Raw genomic sequence first — 24,633 nt, 5'->3', positions numbered from 1 at the left:
CGATATCTCGACTTTTCGACAACCGACGCGAAACCAAATGGCCCAGGCCTGAAATACTCGAGTTGTATTAATGTATCCTAAATTTCTAATGTTTTGTCACCGAAGAAACGTGCGCGAGTACACTATGAGGTTACATGGCGGTATTGTGTTATACGACATTAAAATATAATATGTACAATATTATACATAATGTAAATTATGTGCAGGATGATTCGCCAAGCACGGTCGCCTCCCGCTTTCCGTTTAAAAACGTGTTCGTTTAAATTATGTTTTTAAAAAAAATTTTACATCAAGGACCATACATATGTTAGAGGTTTTCGGTAGTGATAAAAACTTATTTTTTCAAATGAGAACTAACCATTTTTACTATGAATAATATTGTTAAGCCGGTGGTTTTATTTTAAATGTCGATGTCGAAACCCCAACGAGCTAGTAGTTTCAGAGTTATTAAAATGTATCTACTAGGTACGGAATATGTTTTACATCTCACTTATAGCTAACTTATTATACTGAAATTATTTTTACAAATTATAAAATGTTAATAAATTAACGTCGATTGCTATAGTTAGGTCTATTACCCGTACCTTTAATAGGCACACAAAGTTAATATCTCAAAAACTACTCATTCCAATTTCAGTTTGGATACATCAACGTTTCAAAAAATAATTTGCTTAATTATTTACAGTATTAATAATTGTTTCTCATTTAAAAAAGGAGTTTGTATCACCTCAGGATACTCCTTAAATGATTTAAAAAATACTAATATTACAAAAAAAAAAATATATGTTGAAGACATCTAAAAATCAGAATTTGAATAAAAGGATTGTTATTAGTATTTGTACGGACTTCAAACTGCAGCCGACGTTATAACGCAATATTTGTCTTACTGATGGCTTTGAAAAGATTCGCCGAAAAAATAAAAAAGCGTTTCCTTCCACAAACTATAACATAATAAACATTCTGTTATACGTTATGAAAAAACATGATAAGGTACAACATTTTTATTTATGGCCTACATCAGTATTCGCACTCGAAAAGAAAATCGACTAATTTACGTGCACCATACGCATGTATATGCTATCTAAATGTTTTATAGCAGTGAGCGTTATAGTGTTTTTTTTTTCTCGGAACACATTTTCGACATTAAAAAAATACGCGTGACAGACCCATTTGAATGTTCGTTAAATAATATAATGAGTTTATTCGGAATCAAAGTTGTCGGAAAATGTTATCAGAAACGTGTACAATTCAAACTAATGACTGTTATATTGTTAGTAAATCACCGGGAGCATAACATACTTTATACAAATATTATGATCGACGTTAATGCATGTAATGTTTACCGATATATTATTATGCGAGCGCATAATAATAATAATAATAACGCGTCAATTAGAACATAATTACTATGGCGCATAATGTTTGCGAAACGTTATGCTTTCAGCGTTCGTATGTAATTAAGCGATAGTTTATTTCTCCCTTAAATTGCAGTCTGCGGAAAATTTTATCTCAGCTCGTGAACGTTCATTTCCCGCCGACTAAAAAACCACGATGAAAACAGTAACGCGAAAAAAAAAAAAAAAAAAAACAAAAAAAAATCCATTAAACGCATTATACCCGTTTATTATATTGTGGTCTCCGCGTATAATAATAATAATAATAATAATAATAATAATATCTTGTTATTTATCGCACTAGATCAAATAAATTCTAAACTGCATTATAATAGCCTGCAAGACCGTCCGGGCCCTCGTCTGTTTTCCAGTAAAATCACTACTATAATATACGCCGTGATCAATATTACACGCGGACTCGGTCTAACGGCTCTCCGCCCCCCCACCCCCCCACCCCACGCCTACAAAACGGCTCCGATGTCTGTGTGCTATTATGTTCTAGTAAGTTTCCGTCCCATTTTCCAATTGATGTGCCAAGCAAAAGAACGCTATTACGGGTATATTGTTATATTCATAAATACAACGTGTGCGACGCTGTGATCCACAAACGGTGCGGTGTTTCAAGTACATTACAATATATTATTATGATGTTACACTCCCGTTCGGAAAACGATTATGTCAAAATAATATTATTTACTTGCAACGAAAACTGTTGTATTTTTTTCGTGTTATTTAAATAATTCTTCTTTATCATTGTTCGAAAACGTACCTCTATTCGTATTAATGTAATAGAAGAATAGTGCTTACACTGTTATTTCTTATCGAGCTTCTTCTTCTTCTTCTTCTTCTTCATATTGTCATTATTGTGTTCAACGACCGTAAGTAAAGACGACGTCTAAAATAAGTCTTACATTAATTCGTTCTATGAAACAATTACGATTAGACATAATTTACTATTTAGATGCTTAAACATATTTTGACGGGCTATCCGACATTCACAAAGTTGCATTACAAAGTGTATTGAGTATGTTTGTTTTATCAACGTATACATAATTGCATATTATCATAATATTATATCTATATAAACATAATATTAATTTATAATATACAAACTCGGTTAACAATGTCATTGCAATATGAAAATCAAGGAAAAACTAAACCATAGAAATATACTTCGTCCGTAGTTATTCATCAATACAAGTTCAACTTGATTTTATATTTTCTACGTGAGCCCACTTCAAACACGTGCACGTCTAAAATGTATGCATTTTCAAGAGGTAGAAGGAATATGCACTGTATTCATTTTACGTTATTAAATTTTCGTGCACCACTCCAATAAGAGCAATATATCCACCACAAATTTCATCTTATTTTTATAATGTGATCCTAATGGTTTATACCTATTTTTGTCTATGAAATATTAGGTTTAGGCTACTTAGAGTATTTGTATTTAGACGATTAAGCATTCAAAATTTGTCGTTTATTTCATAAAAAAATCTTTCAAATAATTTAAATATACTTAATACTTATGTATATATATAAGAAAAACGATATATTATAAATTATTTATTCACAAGTTCCATGTACCTAAATAAAGATTAGAATAACTATTTTCTTAAACACTTAGCGTTTGAGTTTAATTATTATCAATTCAACATTATGTAAAGTAAAATAAAATGTTATAAAAGTGTAAATGTTTATTGCTATATGATAATATTGATAACAAATTGTATAATATAGTAAAGTTTCTATAAAGCATAATAACTATTATATAAGTGGTATAAAAATAAGGAAAATAATTTTGTACAATATAATTTACATTTATGTACACAATACTATGTATTTATATTTATTATACCTTTTTAACACATATTCTTATACAAATCTATAGATGCTGACCGAACATCGTTATGTAAAAATTATAATTTCATCGCTAAGAAACGTTTTACATGTTTATGAACATAGTCTTAGGTATTCTGATTAATCAACTACAGAATACGTGTTTTTCAAGAAAATTAAAACCCCCTTTGAGAAAAATTTCAATATTTGTTATTACTACTCCAGACCTGCTGATGAGAGGTCTAAGGAAGAGGTGTAATATTTTTTTTTTCACTTAACCGACGAAGTTTTTAAGGCAACCAAAGTTTTTGGATTACTACCTCGCAGAACGTCACAGACCCCAACATGATTTATCGTTCTGCGACTTTCAATTATTTTCTTACCAACCATATAGGTCTGTGAAACATCTAATGATGCGAGAAAATCATAATAGTTTTTAAACATCCGCTGTGACTCGTAGAATTTTATTGACAGCTATTGATTTTTTTTTTTTTATTATTATTCATATTTTGTTTTTTGTATTTGAGTTTTTATTATGTATAATAAAAATTTTAAATAATAAAATATTTAATTTAAAACAAAACAAAAAAAAATTATTCTAAAAAATAGTTTTATATTATGTAATGTGATACCTTGCTCAAAATTTAAAAAAAAAAATCAATATTCATGGCCAATTAATTAAACATTCGAAAGTCGATTCAAGTATGAACGGCAGTCCATTTTTTTCTATATCGTGTTAGTTATAATAGTTTGTATAATCCTATCATAATAATTGAACATATTGAATTGTTGGAAATACCTAGGTATCTGGTATTCATTTTAATCGGAGCACTAAAATGCAACATTTCTATAAAATATCATTAAGTTGTATACACAAGAAAATTGTAATAATAACATCAAGTCAGTGGTACTAAAATATAAATATTCCTCATTTAATAAGAACGCGTGTGTAATAATATCAACTATCTATATTCTATAGTCTATATAAAATATTTCAACGATTCTCACTCCACTTAGTAACAAAACAATAACTTTTTACAATTAATTAGGTAGACAATTTCCAATAAAGATATTTAAATATCCGTTATTTAATCACTGTAACGTATCGTTTGATTAACTCATAATAGTCAATAATATTATATACTAATTATATTCGGATCGGTGAAAAGGAAAGTATACAATATTATCATAGTTATAATATTCGAGATTAAAATTATTAATTTATACATCGAAAAAATCCGGGTACCTATCAGCGTTGTACATAATTATTCATATCACGTCTACAAGTCATTAATAAACAAATCACACGTTTTGGGGAGTTTTTCAGTGTATTATAGGATACCACGTCACTTGGTAATATTAATGAATGTTTTAACTAAAAAAGGTAATATTTTTAAGTAAGTATACCAATGTAATGTATAATATAGTTGTTGAGCATCAGTCGTTTCTTGATTTGTTTAAATATTGATTTGTTTATTCTCACTTAGTTTGTGTACACAATATTTTATCCAGGCGGGTTTTCTTTTAAACCTTGTTCGCTGCAAAACCCTGTGTAGATGTAATAGGAAATTAAACGAGGGCAACCATTAAACCGAGTTTTAATATTCTGTAATTTTTTTTATCGTTTGATACAAGTCTTTTTTTCGCCACTGACAAATATATTTTGACCATAATAAAATAATAATAATGCACAGAAACACAACGATCTATTTTTTTTTCTCGTTATTGTCGTCACTTTCGATCTTTTGAGTTTCCTGCTAATTTTGTTGCTAATACAATAAAGCAGTTATAACTTAAAATGTATATATCGAATAACTCTTTGTCGCCAAGTGTACGATTATAAAAACAAAACGTAGTATAAAATCAATAAGTTCTTGATAAACTCAATAAATATTATCAAAATACCAAACGATTGTCTGATGTTTGCTATAATAAATAATGATGTCAATCAATAACAAATGTTAATCACTACGTACGCATGGATTTTGTTTAAAAAAAATGTAATTTGATACTTTGAAAAACTGGCAATACATACATGCGGTGCATCAATGACGGTTGATTATCCAGAAAATGAAACGAAAATAACTTATAATGTTATTGCAATGGGTTTGATACGGTGACGAGGAGCATTGTTTAAACAACTTTTTCAACAATAATCATACGCCTAAAATGTCATTTGTCCCAGTAGGTGTACTCAATAGTGATATTCTGTCGTGATGTAATATTAATAGCATTAAACCTGGCAATGATTCGAATTTGGAAAATTATTTATTGCTACGACCTATCACATTAATACGGGTGGCCATATTTTAATCATTGCACTGGGTCCTGAATGTCTATCTGACATACCAGGAATTATTATCACGAACATTGCGTGGTACCTACTATAATTATCATTGTTAATATTATGGTTATAATTACAATACTATAGTGGTGTACTCATAAATCGTGTTATAATAATATGAGCTATATAATATTATATACCTATAAATACTGCGATTCTCTTAACGAAATTGACGTAGAAAAACATTATGATATTTTATAATTTTCACGGATTTCAAACTCTAATGAATGATTAATAACGTGTTGAGTGGTTGGTCCAATTAATAAATTACAGGTATTTCAGAATAAGCTATCCATTATTATGTTGATGATGAATGGCCAAAACAAATATTATATTTTTTATATTTTTTTTTTAATTTTTAATGTGGTTAATCATTGTCAGGTAAACGGTTTCCGGAGAAATACGCTTCCGATACAGTGACCGCAAGGAGTGAATAAATAAAAAAAAAAACGTTTTAATTCAATTTGCATATCTTGGACGGTATCCAAAATGGTATTATGTCCAGGTCCAACACAGTGCCAAGATAGTTTGACCGTTCCAATCATCCGTGAAAATCTATCTCAATAGGCTACAATATTCCCTCTTTGTGCACCCATTCACGCCTTGGCTTGGTTACTTTCTTTATTATTCTTTTTCCGCGCTCGTTTTATCGTTCAAATATTGTTTTATTCTTCTAAAACGTCGAGGTTATATACTTGGTTTTGACTTTTAGGTTTGCAAAGAGATTGAAACAAACAACTAGAAATTATTTATTATTTTGCTTTGTTTACAACGAATCAAAACCTACAACAGTAGGTACCTATACTTATAGAACATGTTGCTCAATAGACTTTTATTTGGTCAATCTATGATAAAGTATTTGAACAAAATATAAAATTATATTATATTAGTTACTATTATATATTATATGCATATTTATATTATATCATATTACTAGATTAGTTAATATAATATAATACCAAAAACACTATTGAATACTAAAACCACCAACCAAAATAAATACACTCTAAGGTCTAAAGCGAGTTAAGTATACATACGTTATAAATGTTAGCACATGAAACAATGAAAATATTTTGATTACCAAGCTTTGCTGAAACGTAACAAGACCGCAACATGTTTAATGACTTACCCTTTATAGTTGTCAATAATATATACCAAAATACAGATTTTAACGTGCTTAAATAAGTTTTCACGTCATTGTATAACCAGGTGATCGGTGATAATTCCAATTAAATTAGGTCACACTTATGTTTGGCAAATGTCAATAAATACGTTTAAATGTATTTAATGCGAATATGATTGATAACATTCATTAGCTGGAGTTTAATCTAATCGTTTCTATTAAAACGCTCAAAAATAAAAATTTCAACGCACGTGGTTGGATAAAAAAAAAAAATTGTAGAGCAAAGAGAGGTGACAATAGAGTGGGGAAAAGAAACCTTAGTACATTTGATCAAGTTAAGTGCCTTCGTTTTTAGAAATCTTTCTATGATTGATAGCAGTAGAAAACTTTTGACGGCTGAATGAACGAAACCAGCGGCAGTCAGTTACCCTCCTGCATACCGTTCTACTTTGAGTTTATAGAAGAGATATTGTTATAAATTCGACAATGAGATTTATGTTAAATGGCCGAGAGTGTACTAAGAACCGTAGTACGATAATGCTTCTTTCTTCAGTCAGGAAGCACAAGACGCGTTGGATGCTGTAAGGAAAACTTTCTTCATCGATTATCCAGTAATACAACGACGACGTGATTTTATGATCCTTGAGCCGGGGATTACCGTGTCACTTCCGGTATTTTTTTTTTACACAGATTATGCAAACATCGAATGGAAGTTTACTGTGGTTAAGTTGGAGGTGAATCCAAAATAAAGTCCATAATTTTTAACCTTGGCGTAAGACTTAACTATACATAAAAAAAAATAATTCTTGTAAATCGTCTAGATTACATTTAACTTTTAATATTTATATTAAGATCTCTGACATATTAGAATGAATATCGTCATGTAAAGCACGTTATGCATATTTTATCATTGGCAAAGATGAGATGAGACGATTTTATTAAATAAGAAACAGTCAATAAAAATGTAGGTCAGTGTGTGAACATATTTATATACGAGTGAAATTCATACTCAAATAATATATTATGATATTACGTATAACAAAATAAAAAAAAAAAATGATAAAATCTATATTTTATCAGACCAATTTAAAATGTCGATAAGAAGTTTAAAATTCTAAAAAATATTTTAAAATACTGTACAAGAGTATTAATAATAACAAACATTATTTTTCAAAAATATGCGATGTAGCTTATTTAGTTACACCCTTCTTGAAAAATCTAAAGGACATGAAAAAATGACTAAAATATTCTAAAAGTATTTACTAAAAAGCAGTATTATGTTGTCGAAAAGCTTAACAAAAATAGACTTCATAATTAATATCTACAATTTATTTTTATAAAAAATAAACATTTGCTTAGGTCAATTTAAACCTTAATACAATATTCTTACAGCAAAAATTAGTTTCGTATTCGGTAACTACTTTATTCATTCGAAAGTTTTTTTTATTTTTATGTTAATTTCAGTAAAATATGGTAGTCATATTAAATAACGATATGATTTCATAGTTTAAGTATACAATACATGTGTATACCGTATAAATATATTGGGATTCAGTAGCATTTTAATTCTTCAGTGATACACCTAGAAATTCCAAAATACCAATACCTCCACCTATTAACATTGAACCACCTGAAAACATTCGCTATACGGACAGTATAAGCCATCGTTCGACATTCGATTGAAATATTATGTCTGTGAACAACTTGAGACTTTTTTTATACTCAAATCAAATAATCAGCTCCCAGTAATCTAAATAAATTAAAGTGACGACTTATAAATTTGGCAGTACGTGACTAAAATGTGATGACTATCTGTAGTGGTTGGTGCATATAAATATCAACGAGTTATCATTATAGAGCAATAATTCATTACGGCGCTCCTCGACAGTCACTTTATCAATAAGTAATCGTACAATTCAAACAGGCGTGAACAATAATTTGATGTTATCTTGTAAATTTGATGGAAACGCGCGTTAAGTCCCTGAGGATCGCGCTGTGGTGGTATTGGAAAAACACTATTCACCGACGGAACAATAATGATCGATAGTCGCATGTAAAGTGCGCGCTTTGACGGCGAAACATCAAACGGCGCAAAGCGTTCGTGTAGAAAAGCTCAGCTCTATACCGCAGAATAACCACCGCAAAATAAAATTAATCGCATATTATAGTGTGCGGCGTGTATAGTCGTAAGCTCACAGCGACACGGCACATGGGATTCAGTCGATCAAACAAAACTGCAGTAACGATTAAAATCGCGATCACGTCACCGAGTAGAACACACACGCACTTCTGTGTACATGTAGTGAATACGTTTCACGTCATACTTTATAAGTCATAACACTGCACACCCACGCACAGTATTATATTATTGCAATAATGTTATAATTATTATGGCGTGTTTAGAATCCAATTTTACGCCGTCAAAGAGGATACGAAACGTGACGAATTCGATCAAACTAAATAATATTATGCGATGCGTATGCGTCCCCGCGTCGGAATAAAAAGTCAAAACCGAACGACGTCTTACCGCGAAGACTTCAGTGTAGTACGTGCAACACCGAATCCATATAAAGCCTTCGACGGCGCAACGTCGTTTGAGTTGTTTGCCGGTGACATCAAGCGAGCGTAATTTTAACGTTTCCGGCCGTATATATTATGTTCATAACTTCGCTACAAGTTATCACTAAAAGATGCATAGAAACTTCTCCATCTCTGTCTCACCATTTCCTTATTTATTTGCCCTAACACGTCATGCGATTTGTCGTACACGTAAACAGTTTATGAATACAATAAAGGTACATATTATCCATTATAACACGCGCGGAAACAGAGCCTGCCGTTGCCTTTTATTTAAATGCTACCTTATAAAAACTTCATTATACTTATGCTGTAACTTGTATCTACTATAAAGTTAAAAACTGAGCAAGTGGGTGTCGCCCTGCTGCACAGTAGGTTACAAGTGGGTCACTGTAGTGGATGGTGTTAAATTTGATTTCAATGATATAATATCACTGTATAAGAAAAACGATTCTTAGCGAAAACGGTCAGTCAGCCTAGCTATGATATTACCAAGTATATTTGATGATATTACTGTGAATAAAGTAATTTATATATTTACCTATTTACGTGGAACCTTGTTTTAAATTTTCAATCCTTAGCTATAAAAGTTGAACATTTTATGAATTTTAACTACAAAATAATTATTAAATTTTAAATTTGATAAATTTTGTCAAAATTTGAACTTTAAATGCTTATAAAAAAAAATTGTGCCTATGTATTTTTAATATTTTTCAACTTCTATTGAAAAATTATACCAGGAAATATTGATTTTTATGGAAAAATAAACTAAAAAAACTGAATACTGACAATGTCCATAAACAGCTCAAAAAGAGTCAAAATATTTTCAAAATCTTATGGTGAATAGAAAATTATTTCAAATACTTACCGTGTACACAGACACGCAAAAAAAAAAAAACACACATCATTGTAAAATCAATACATTCTCGTTCCACTCAGAATCTAAAATAGGTGAAATCATATACTTTCCACTACTTATGATTTGATCAGACCAAGTTGCAGTTATATTTTCTGGTACAAAATATCTCAGTAAAAATATTCCATACAAACTATCCCAACACACAAAAAAAATTCTATAGCAAAATATCCCGTGTAAAACTTAATTCAAAATAAATGTTTACCTTTACCATGAAATTGGCGGTTATAAGTAATCCAAAAATCAAAAATATCTCGGACAAAAGTATTGCATGACAAAATAAAATTACAACAAGAAAATTATTGTTGGGGGACGGAGTGGCCGAGCGGACTAAGGTGTTAGTTGCGACTCGCACCGGCGCCGGTTCGAATCTCGGTCTGGTGTGGCACTTCTCTTCGGGCAGTCACGGTGTCTGGAGAGAGAGGCCTCCATCCCCTTCACTCGAGCATGGCAGATACCTACGGGTGCCCACTTGAAAACTCTGCCAAACTAAAACACACATGTTTACAAAAGCCTACAGTACCCTCTCTCACAGTTAAAATCCACCGAATGGCCTAAGTTTCCGTGGATTAATTAATAAAAAAAAGTTATTATTATACATGTATATAATATAACTAATTAGAAATTTCCAAAAATCCATAAAATAAAATAAATGGTTTATACAACACGCATATATAAATAATTTAAAAACAAACAAATAAATATGTATCTTCCTTTACAAAAATGCTTGAGTAAAAATTAATTTAAAAAAATATTATATATGTATATAAATATTAAAATATATTTTTCGCAAAAATTATAAAAAATAATATAAAAATGATATCAAGTATTATGTGCGATTGATTTTATATATTTATTTTGTTTAGTTTCATACTTTTAAAATATTGGACTTAAAAGCTTGTCTATTTTTTAATCCACACAATTGTATTATTCACCATAAACATGGGTAAAATAAAAAAAAACATCCTTGAATTAATGTACAACCTTTTAAGTGATTTTATAAATGTCTGTTCGAAATCCATCACCATAGAGTTTGATTGAAAATTTGATCTGAAAATATTAATAATTTGATTTAGTAATTCAGAATAAGCAACTATTTTCATATTTACAATCACTTTAGATTAAGTTCGCTTATTATTCCACAATTGTTACTTCTAATCACAACTTTTATAACACAGATTAAATTTTGAATTAATATTTTTGCAGGGATATTTTGATTTTTGTACATTTTTTCGGGGATAATTTATCGTGAGACCATATTTTCTGAATATAAATACAGAATGTTCTCTTTAAATTTTCAATTTCAAATAAGAATTACATTGGTTTTTTTTTTTAATAAAATATATAGTTTGACTGATGTTGATTATAAGCATGAGTTGACAGGTTATGTGATTATTCATCATATAATACATTTACCAACATCATTATTATTAACTGTGATAATTTATTAATTATATATTAATTTTATATTTTAAATTGTAAGCTTTTAAAATTTGAACTTTAAAATTTTCAAAAATCTATAGATTCTAGCAGATATATTATATAATAGTATGTGTTCTAGTTAATAAAATAAGGGTAAGAGTCAAACATCGTTAGTTGAAAATGTACAAGTGGTTGGGATACTCAGAAATAAAACATGGAAGTTTTTGTAAAGTTCGTATAGTTATGAAAAAAAAAATTGGTAGAGTTGATTATCAGAAACTACGTACCGTAGAACAAAAAAAACAAACCCAATAAGGATGTTTTATAGAGTCTTCTACACATTCCAAGTTTGAAAAATATCTAGTTATTTCGACTGTTTACGTTTAAAAATTATGAAAAAAATTAGATTTAATTTTTGGTATTTTTATTATAGTTCTAAATTGTATTATGACTCGAATAATTCGTATTTATGAACCCAAATGAATTATTATATTAGTTCCTACTTGTTTACTATCGTGACCAGGGACGTTCGAAAATTATATCTACGTATCACTGAGAAAAATATTATTTTTTTTATACTTCGAACGTCCGTTTAACATTTTACGGTATGGACGCTGCGCGGTTTGGTGGTGTAGTCTACGAGGCCGTAGCGAATATCTTAATTAAAACTGTTACAGAGCTGTGGGCTAGTTAAAATTTAGGGCCATAAAAATATAACAGTGGATTTATTACCACCCCCCCCCCCCCCCACCACTACTACCACCAGCTGGTGACTTTTCGTATACCATGGTGGTGGCGACGTGTAATAAAAACTCGCGCCGACTAAAAAACCATAATATAATTGCCCAAGACGAAGAATTTAATTGTTTTGTCTTCGTTTACCACACACAAATAAATGATTATAATAATTATTACTTCTGTTGTTTATAATAATATAATGTTATCATTGTGATCATAAGACGATCGTGACGATGCCGACGACGGACAACTTTGACGGCGAATGCGTGTGTACGATCATAGTCCTACAACGAAATCACACGTGAAAATCTAATTTTATTTACGCTCGTCGACTATATATATGTACCTACCAACGGCATATAATCGACCCATTCGCTTTATTTTTATTTTATATTTCCATTATTTTTTATATAAGAAAAGGAATTGCTGTTGTTCTTTCGTCCTACCAGTTGTTACGCTGAAACCTGCACAATAAAAGAATCCCCTCCTTTCTCTTTTTCTTTTGCGAATTCCCATATAGAAAATAAAATTTCATCACTTTAACACTGCCGTAGCACACTATACGCACTTTACAAAAAAGTCAGAAAATGATTATGGCTTTGAGTTTGCGTAAGACCGTCACAATGCGTTTACGTACCACACCGTACGTAAAATGAACCTTATTGGTCAATGAAAATATTACGAAATATTAATGTATGACCACCACCGACTGACGACGAGCCGACTTGGCAGACCGAAGCCATGCGTTGCGAATATAGGTCTACAGAAATTCAAAAAGTTTTTAATATTAATCTTTATTAATTATTTGATGATAATAAATGTCAACGGGAAACATAAAAAAAGCAAAAAACGCTCTTTTAAAAAAAAATAATATATTTAACCACGCCGCAAATGCAATCAATAAGTTCTACTGAAAAAATATGTTGCAGCTTATGCATTATATTATTTATTATTGTTACGATGACTTGTATAAATGAAAAATTGCTTTTTTATTTTATTTAATATACCAACACAGTTAACATGTTGATAAGTTATTTATTAAAATAATATGCTGTTGGTGTGTGTTTCAGAAGTCCCGAAATTAATATCGATACAATTTGACCAGTAAAAATCGTGGGTGGATGGGTATATGTGGGAATAATTAAATTTATTATTAATAGACTTATTGTTAAGAGTTATGAGTTTATGGCGAATAAAATTTGTCATCCTACTATGTCATTTCACGAAATATTATATTCTTTTGCGGTGCTAATGATTGTTGGGTGAATAGTTTTTATAAATTAAACCAGTTGGTAAAATATAATGTAGCGTCCTCGCCATCGTTGTCTTCTGTTATATTATCTAACTAAAATTTCAAGCTTGTCAGTTGTCTAGTACTGAAGTGGGTATACCCATACGAAAATTGCGTTAATAAAGAGCTTAAAGTTTTTAAGTGCTTTTGTTACTATTGCGCGGTTCATTAAGATGATTTATTTTCAAAACCTGAAGTTATTAAAACAACAAGTTAAAGTATGCATAAATATTTAATTGTTTAGTATTTTCTTAAAACATTTTTTTTTAAACAACTATGATTACCAACATGGTATGATTGCTTCGTTCCCATTAAAATTAAGGAATATTTAACCTTAAATAGTTTTAAACTTAAATGTTGTGAATACGTACTTTTGAGTATTATCAATGTACATCCAATATTTTACGAAGAATATTTCGTATTTATTAATTAAATCTAACTTGACATTGTATCCATGTTATCGTATTTACCTAACCTATATGTATTTCATTTTTTACGCATAGTAGAAATGTATTAGAAACATAACCATAATTTACCTAAAAATAAGATTAAAAAAATATATATTTATGTAAACTATTAATTACTTAACTAATATTATTATTATTATTATTATTATTATTATTATTATTATTTGATTTTCTTAATAAGAAATATTTGTTGTTCCATATTTCATCAAAATGATATAATATATTTGTTAATAAACATACAATTAATTCTATTATTAAACAATAATTTTTATAATCTATTTTTTCTAACAAATATTTTTCTAACAAATTAAAATAGGTAGGGATTAAATTTGGGTGAAAATATATTTGAAGTGTTGAAAAAAAAAGCACTGCATATTATAAGAAAAATAAATTTTTTATAATTTGCGTTCAAACTATGGATACAAAAATATACCTACTAAAATTAATATTATAATTTATTATATTGGGGTATGCTATATACAGGCAAGTCTATAAAACTGAGTTTAAAAATATGTAAAAATGAATTACTAGTAAAAATGTTGATTCCAGGTTTTTAACGAAGAATGATAAATATATTTTTGAACGGAAATTTTGTTTTGTGTGAGATGCATTAATATTGCACAATATGGTGATTCGATTTGGAAGAGAATCATTGTTGTGTACTACATAATCATTTCTGCAATCCATTTTAAAAATGCTATAAATTTTTCTGAAAAACTCATTTGACATGTTGTCCTTGGAATTGTCCACGAATAAGTTTGTCTATAAATGGTGCAGCCCTACATCCCTTGTATGTGTGTTTGTGTGTGTGTGTGTGTGTGTGTGTGTGTGCGTGAATTTGTGAGTACATATTTTAATGGATTGTCTCCAATATATTGCTTGCATCAGTCCATCAGTTGAGTGCTGAAGACGGCGATAGCGCTAAAGGTACAAAAGTACAATAATATCGGGTATGCCATATAATATGATTGTTAGCTTGAGTATGCGATGACATGACATTAAATCCGGTTTTTACCTTTAGTAAAGTAAAAAGTATAAATCGAAATTTTAATTTATTTTAATCATAATATCCGAATCACATTTGGTTGTTTCAAAATTCGTAAAAAATTGACATGCTGACCAAATTATTTTTTCTAAAGTGAAATGGTTTAAATTCTTATCATTTTTATAATTATTAATTGAATGTTACACGTTACTTACAAAAAAAAAAATAAAAATATTGTCATTGACTATCCAACATGTCCTCAAACTCACTCCAACGAAAAATATATTATTTTGTTATCAAATTATTTAGCACGTAATCAGTAAGAATATTCATGAAATATATCACAATTTTCACGCATTTGACAACATAACGTATCTCCATCCCCATTTGCACAACTGGTTCCAATACTTTAAAATTACCTTTTGGCTACCAAAATATTTGCCCATCTAGCGAAACCACAGCGAAGCGTGTCTGAGACAGGCACGTCACCTCATCCACTATGGCAATTGGCAATAGAGGTATAGACATCAATCCGGGTTGCGGCTAGGGGAGGACCTGCCCCCCCTCAATATTTTGCTGAATATTGAATAAGCGCCTACTAACATCAACGTAAAAATTGGGGGGGGAGTAGTTCCCCAGCTCGAAGCTGTTGCACTTTGGTCCACCAACCCGTCGTTTGGTGGTTAATTCATAATTTTAGGTTTAAAAAAAATAATCGGTACTATTATAAGTCTTTTATTAAAAACCGAAGTACTAACTGTATTTAAAAATAATATTATAAATATATGTATATTGAATTCATTCTACTTCTGAAAATCAAAACGCTATTTAAAACGCTTGTATTTTATATAAAAAGTAAATAAAGACGACAGAAAGATTTTGATATAGGAAATAAATAACATTATTTTATTGTACACTAGAAGTAAAACTATTTAATGTTGTGATATACTGCTTTATAATAGTTAAACAAATCATCAACAAAGTGAGTCTAAATTCTAAACTTTAAAATCTAAAGTATATTATAATGTTATTATTGTTTCTTACATAATTTGCATTATTGATCAATAGTTTAGTTAAAATAATTAGGTAAGTAAAATATGATTAAAATGAATAACTATAAAATAAAAAAATTTCAATAAATAAATTATCACTTATAATATCACCTATTTATGATACGATAAGACAATAACCAACTTTGAAATTTAATTTGTATATTGCGTGGAAATCGTGGAAAAAAATATACAACAACCTTTAAAACTAAATGTTATTTTTAATATTCAAGTAACCGAACTGGTAAAGTTTGTTATGGATTTTTTTTTCTTTGAATACTTGTTGTTTTCAACTTTTCCTAAAGATTTCGAATTTACCTCTTTTCTTTTTTTTTCATTCTCAACAACTAGGTACAAACACATTAAACATACACGAAGACGTTGGCACATCTGCAGTTGTTCTTTCATGTTGAAACAACTTCTGAGGCTTTGTTCCATTTCACACCTGCTCTGGCTAAAAATATTTCCAAATCGGTCGGTTCAAGTAGAAATGTTAAAATATACATAAGAGCTTTTATTCGTATTTTTCAAGCTTTAGTATTTTCTGGAATTATAGAGTTAATATTGTAATATCACTGTTACTCTTTCTTTGTACGAAAGCTCTTTATCTAATCAAATAAGAAACAAGTTTTGTATACACTTATTTTCATTCCGCCCAAACTACTATAAATAGTGAAAAGGAGTCCTCCGGTTCGTTTTATAAATACACTTACACACATAGATTTATATTTTATTTGTTCTCATCGTATAATTTACAGTTTTAAATAATATGCATATGGTATGTATAACAGTAGGTATTTTTTTACTAACAATACAGTCTTAATCTTTCGACCTTATCACCAGTCAAAAATAATTTCAAATCAATAGAATCAAAAATGAAATTCATGAACCTTGAAGTATTTTTTACTATAATATGTTAAATATTACCCAAACTGTCATGGATAGATTATGATTTATTACTCATCCATTTCTAGAACTCATATTATTTATTTACGAATTACATTAATTATAGCAATACGGTAATCGTTTATTTCCTCGTTATTTTCATATAAAAAAGAAAACTAGCCTTAAATCTACTTATTCTGACTGTGAAAAAAAACAATGTAGGTGGGCGAAGAACATTACAGTTTACATTGATATTGATAATATTATTTACTATTCGATTATAATATTAAGAAACCCAGTGGGAATTTTGTAGGGGGGCGTGGGTGGGTCTCCATTTTCTTGGCCTGTATGCATATTTAACTTTGTAGGAAGTATAATGGTTACCTAGCTTAGTCACATTTAATATTTATAACTAGGATAGTACGTTATCCACAAATAATAACTTTTTATTTTCGACGAAACGTCGTTATCGTATTAGTCACATACCTACTGACTTAATATAGCAATAAATAATAATAGGTCTGTAAATAGTTGAATATCTATAGAAAAATGACTAAACGCAATTAAACCGATATAAAAGCATATTATCTGTTTCAGTTGTGTTCAAAACACAATTTCACGAAAAAAATAACTCCAATATTTAATTCACTTGATTTTTAATACAAACTATATTACGTTTTCTGTACATTTCTTCCAAATGTCAACAAAGTTTCTTAGTATTTTAAAGTATATAAGTAAAATAGGAACCTGTTATTAGTACTGTTAAGCGACAATAACTTTAGCATAAATATTATTTAACGAGCGTAAAAAATTAATAATTTATATTTCCAATCAATATGTCTTATGCCATTATTATACATATATGTCGTATAGATAACGATTGACGAATAATATAGTAATATATTTGAAATCCTAAACGTGTTTCAGGTATCGTGGATACGACATCGGGACATACATCTTCTCACTGCGGGGAGGTACACATATACAAGTGACCAACGGTTCGAAGCCATTCATGAACCGCATTCAGAAAACTGGTCGTTAAGGATAAAATATCCGCAAAAAAAAGATTCTGGTATATATGAATGCCAGATAAGTACAACTCCGCCCATAGGTCATCCTGTATACTTAACTGTGTTAGGTAAGTCGACATTAATCCAATATGGTATGATATAAATTATAAAATATGAAGTCATAGGTACTTAATATTGTCCTCTATAATATAATTCGCGTAGGAAACAATGACTTTAATTACTTTTCATATTAAAACAATAAAATTAATAACAGAGTATATTTAGTGAAAGTTGATTTGAAAACTATGTAAAATACCTATTGTATTTTATAAATATGTATTAAATAAACAAAATTTCGATAAACCATAATATATTACTCAGAAATGTATACATTATGAAAATCCACTAACAAAGCTCGACAAAATTCAATTACAAATTTTAAATTAAGAGAGAAAAGTGAAAACTATTGATTTTCTAATAGTGTAAGTACTCTTTTTATATTTATTTTTGTACTTTTTGGCACCTACCATGTTTTAGTTGTGATATAATATGCTGTATACTGTATAATTTTCTACCGATAGAAAATTGGATTCCAAATCATTTAGATAATAGTTTACCTATACAGTTTAAAATATATAGTTTTTAATATATTTATTTTTATTTATCAAACATTCAAACATAATAATTGAAAGTTAATTTTAACATTGGTAAACGAACATACTTATTGAATACGATATGAAATCAAGTTTTAAAATTACGTTATTCTATTTTTATATTTTTAACATTCCTACAACAATATGATTTATTCATAAAAAAATCATTTAATACACAATAATTAATTGTTGACGAATTAATCAATCATATTATTACATTAAACACACCATCTATAATGTGTCCAACTATCAAAATAATAACTGTATTTACAGAATAAAATATTTTACATTTATTTATTTTTGTCAAACCAAATATTTTGAGTAATTTACCTGTAATGCTATTATTGATAGGCAGATGAATTAAAAATAAAAATGACTATTGAATTGTATAGTGCAAAAGCATAATAATTATACTATGCTAGTTACTTGTAGCAAGTAAATAATTAAGTTGAATTTATGATAACAAATTTCGGCTTAAATTAAAACGACTAAAAATAATATTTCTATGCTATCATAAAAACAAATAGCTTATAAATATGAATATTACTTTTAAGAATTTGTTGCAAAGTCATAATAATCACAATTTTTATACTCTAAAAACTTTTATTATTAACTTACTTAAATTAACACTAAGAGTTCAATAGAAAACTCGTTTACGAAAAAACATAACTGCTGAACTGACTATTCTAAATTAATAGCATTATAACTTTTGAATACGCGATAAGTACTGCGAGTACGCATAATAAAACGTAATGCAATAATATAATGTATTATTTAGCATGAATTAATATTATTATACATACTATTTAACATAATTATGGTCAATTCATGGAAGCTGTTTGCATGTATTTTATTTGACTTGCTTTTTTTTAAAATACCATTTGTACAACATATTCTAACGTTCATAATATTGGCGTTGAGAAAAAAATATCGATTAATCACTGTTTTAATTTATTAATAAAAACCATTAAAAGCTGGTACCCCGTCAATAAAATATATTGCTCTCTAAATTCCGAATAAAAATGTGTTGATCGACTTGCGCATTATTGTGGATGAATGTTAGACCTATTCTCTACATACCTATTGACAATAATTTAATGTGACTTTTCGATCAATTCGTGGTTATAATATATACCATTCGCGATAGTATGTTGATCGGTTGAAGAAACCCCTACTGGTCTGAATAGTAAGCATTGTATAATACAGTTTAGTCATCGGTATTCCTTTTCTATCTACAAGTACTAACCTAGAAAATAAATGACGCGTTAATAATATTGAATATATATATATATTATGTATGTATATAGTATGTAATATAAATAATAAATATATATAAATGTAACACATACACTACTGTGACTTGCTCAATAACGAGGTACCTACACTCGACACCTACGGCAAGGCTAGATACCTACTCTTCTTATTTTTTGTATACCTACATATTATTATATTTGACTCAAAATACTCGTCGTCACTGTTTACTACGTACTATTACTGTGTTTTTGAAAAGGAAATCTATCAATTACACGATAAGTTATAGATATAATTAGGTATTTAGATGTTGAATGAAATGAACAATGTATTATATTTTTATGACATAATAATAAAATATGTATTTCGTGCATTAGTCCCGAGTGTAGGAACTGTGTTACTATAGTGATTTTTCTTTTCATATTATACCGTGTACAGATTTAAGGTGAAATTATTATTCCAGACGTTTCGAGTTAATGAATATATCGATTACGCATTTAGTTTGGTGTCTTAAAAAAGTTATGTTTCATTTTCTTTCAGTAATGTATTTGAGCATAAATTAATTTTTAATACAAAACGCTTTCAAATAAAATAGTACACACATCATTGTAAAATCAATAAATTTATCGCTCCGCTTGGGATCTAATAAAAACAAAATTAACTTTTCTGATGATTTAAAAAATAATTTTCTACGAATTTATAACGTTTTTTCTACCTGCGTAAAACAAACCTATTTAATATTATATGGGTATAAAATAAATAAAAAATATATTATATTAAAAAACGTATATTGGTGTTTCAATTATAGTTTAATAATAATATTACAGCAGATTATAGTTCGAGTAATATCGGAAAAATATATATTAAATATTTCAATTATGTTAACAAACCCTACATCATAAAACTATATATTTGTACAATGTTGAATCGTGCATTTTTTTTCGTAAAAATCTATATTATGGTCGTTTAAAACGTCTCTACGAAAATACACACTCTCAGTGGATTATCAAAATATCCTGCGACACAATAGAAATAACAAACGATTCTCGGCATTTAAATAAATTAAATCATTGCGACGGTTCTAGATATTATGGACGTCGATATGAATAAGTATGTATAGTGACATGAAAACACAAGCACGGAAGGGGAAACAAGTTGAATGTAAATTAGGAGACCCCCGTTATCCGATTAAACAAACTGCGTGCGAGTCAGTATTATCGTATGGGGACACACGACCGTGACTCGGATCCTCGGAAAACTTTTTTTTACGTTATATCTTTTTTTTTTTTTTTCACTAGATAAATTTGCATGTGACGATATAACCTGGTCTCGTGGGATGAAGTAAAAAATGCGATGCGAAAAAAAGTTTTCTTTGGTTTAATGTAACCAATAAATCTGACGACAACCTATGGGTGAGCGGGGCCTTTCAACGAAAAAAATGATCATTCACAATCATTCACAAAATTATTTTCGTTAAATAACTTTTAGGTGGTGCCTAATTAGTATATTTATATAATATATTAAAAAATATCGGCACGTATAACTACTCAAGCTCAACGACATGCTAATTTTCTAACTAGAATGCGAAAATAGACGATATGGAATATAAAGAATTTTATTAATATTATTGAAATATAAGAAACATAAACTATTAACTTCAAGAGTGGTAATGTAGTGAGATCAGTTTCACTGTTTTATATGTATGTACACTATTGGTATAGTTTGTTATTTAGTTATGTACCTATAGACTCAGTTATGAAATATGATAAATATGAATGGAAGTTAATTCAATAAGCCCTACATTACGTGTTCTAGGTAAGGACAGTGAATATTACTCAAACTATTTAAATTATACGTGACAATTAATGTACTATTATGGATGAAATGCGTAGGTAGTAAATTTAAATTCGACTTTTGTTGACCTTTTTCATGAATGTGTTTTTCCGGCATTAGGTTACCATACAAATATACAATGGACGGCCATACAATTTTAATATAGTAAACGCGGGTAACAAGAAAAAAACAGATTTCAGAGCAACTTGAGCAGACAAAATAATTTATATTTACTATGATAAATACTGTAAACAATCTTGGTGACGATATCTACAACTTAACTATATTACGAAATATGGATCCGGGGGTTCAGCACCTCTAAATAACTTTATCGACCTCCAATTATTATAGCTAGGTACCTATAATAGAATTGTATAATACAGTGAAACTTCCATATAACGAACTTCCATTTAACGAAATTTTCTGTTTAACGAAATATTTTTAAGAACTATGACCTTCATTGTTAATTACACGTAAATTTATCTCCAAATAACGAATCTAATGTTTCTATATAACGAAATAATTATTCGATAAAAACCAGTTTTTGTAAATGTTGTCACTATCAAATTGATATTTTATGTCATAGTTCTAAAATTGTACATGAACAATGTACCCGATAAAGATAAGACACCGAAAGGTAGGCAAACTGATAATTTTATTTGTGTATAATTGTACTGCTAATCCTCGTACCTTATCTACAAAGTTAAAATCTGTAACGCTTGCATATTTTCCCCCAAATACAACAAGTAAGCTCCAACCAATTATGGTTCCAACCAATCTTGAACAGAGAACAACAATTACTCTGCGAGATTGTATTTCTGAGGTATCGAAAGCTTGGAGAAGTGATGTAACGTCCGAAACAATAAAAAAATGTTTTTTCAAAGCTGGATTTACAAATGAAAATATTGAAACCGATATTGAAATACCAGATGTACAACGACAATGGGAGTTAGTTCACTGCGATGGCGTTACTTTAGAAGAGTATTTGAAAATTGATGAAGATATCGCCGTATATGAATCACCTACTGAAGAAAGTATTGTAAAAAGCGTAATTCTATTTAACAAATTCCTCTATATAACGAATTTTTTTTGCTGCTTATTCGACTTCGTTATATGGAAGTTTCACTGTATTTATATTACACTTATATATTGAATGTATAATATGTATAGGTATTGGTACAACCTCATTATATTATTATGATCATCGAATAATATTATTTTTCACTACTGTCAGGGTAGACTGAGATTGATAAAAACAAAAAAAAAAATAACAATATTTTATATTATTATGTTGTTGTTTTATTCTTCCGTTCAAGTGTACAAACACTTTACCAATTACCGAGAGCATTTCGGCCATAATTTTAGTTCACAAAACAGTCGATTAAACTACAAAATATTTGTAATTCAGATTCGATATTCTCGGGATATTAGCTAGTGTATTACAACAATAAACCGTGATAATAACTCTGTTATTTGTTACGGCCATGGACCGGCATAGGCCGAACAACTAGACAGCCGTCTCCTTCTTCCCGTCGACTTAGGCCGCCATTCAAAAGCAGGCGATGTTTACAAGACAATGTTATCACAGCATAATATATATTATGTAAAATAAACGTAAACATTTCCTGCTCCATAATTGGCCGACTTCAACATTGGTCACAACCGCAGTATTTAAGACGGCCATCTAGTTGTTGTATAATTATAATATATTATTATCTATGGTCACGGCATAAAATAACATTGATTTTGACGTCTTGCATAATCGGTTTTCGCGAAACGACTTAAATGAATATCCGGTCGATGTATGAAAACACACCGAGCTGCTGATGCGAGCATTAATTATTTGATCGGTTTATTTCGACTCGCGCAATATTACACGCACGAAAACTGTAATCGTGGATTTAATGTCGCTAAAATAACGGATTTTGCCACACACACACACACACACACACACACACACACACACAAACACACACAAACATATACATGCCCATACATCCGATGCACCATTACGAACATAATACTATTATAATAACACCGATATCGTAGCTATTTAACCTGCCGCGGGGGCATTACGTCGAGTTGTCGCGGACAAAAATCAATAGGTAAAACTCCTCCGGCGAGCGGACTGGCGAACGCATGTAGGTATATTAAAAACGGTTTCGAATTACAGCAGGTATGTACCGTAATGGACAGTGATATCAGGTACCAATAATATCCAAAACGGTGTTTACAGTGAACAATAACGCGTCGACCCGTTTTCGTATAATGTCGCATCGTATCGCAGCACCGCGCCGATGATATACGCGTGTATCGAGAGCACGGGGACACGCGAGCCGGGAAAAATGAAAATATGTAAAAGCCGAGTAAATTCGGTGGAAAATATAATAGTAGTATAATGTACCGACTGAAATGAAACCGTTCGTGGCAACGCGACAATGTCAACACTGTATACCTATACCACTGGTGCAGTATTATTATACGTCTCATGTGCTGCGTTTCATTTTCACTGCTGCGAGTCTGTCCTCTGTGCGAGCGCGCGTGCAATAATGAATACACCTCGCTTTTCCCCGTTTCGAACGTTAAAAGAAAATTGCTTCCTCGGTCTTCATATTATATTATATTATACGTATCGCGCTGCAAATGCAGCATTCCGAGCAAGACGAAAATGGTGATAATCATATACATAATACATCCGAATCGTTTCACGTGGAATGATAATGTTTCGCCGTTTTTTTTTTTTTTTATATATATACTTTGATAGTAATAGGGTTCGTGTATACATCGTACGCATTATTATTACTGTACAACACAGAAATAACGAATAATAAATAAAATCGCCTCGTTCAGCAATAA

The 24,633-nt window shown here is 29.6% G+C and overlaps 1 protein-coding gene across 3 annotated transcripts in view; it reads left to right on the top strand.

The window, feature by feature from the left end:
• The window catches only part of LOC132942948 (zwei Ig domain protein zig-8-like), a 265,842-nt gene that overhangs the window by 221,191 nt on the left and 20,018 nt on the right, over window positions 1-24,633 (top strand). For all 3 annotated transcript variants that reach the window (XM_061011667.1, XM_061011666.1, XM_061011668.1), the window contains exon 6: window positions 17,958-18,168. In XM_061011667.1, coding sequence (XP_060867650.1) covers window positions 17,958-18,168 — 211 coding nt within the window. The remainder of the gene's footprint in view (window positions 1-17,957; window positions 18,169-24,633) is intronic.

Source organism: Metopolophium dirhodum, chromosome 4 (assembly GCF_019925205.1).
Source record: "Metopolophium dirhodum isolate CAU chromosome 4, ASM1992520v1, whole genome shotgun sequence".
Lineage (NCBI taxonomy): Eukaryota > Metazoa > Arthropoda > Insecta > Hemiptera > Aphididae > Metopolophium > Metopolophium dirhodum.
Note: the sequence above shows the minus strand (reverse complement) of the source record. Positions and strands in the feature narration are given on the sequence as shown.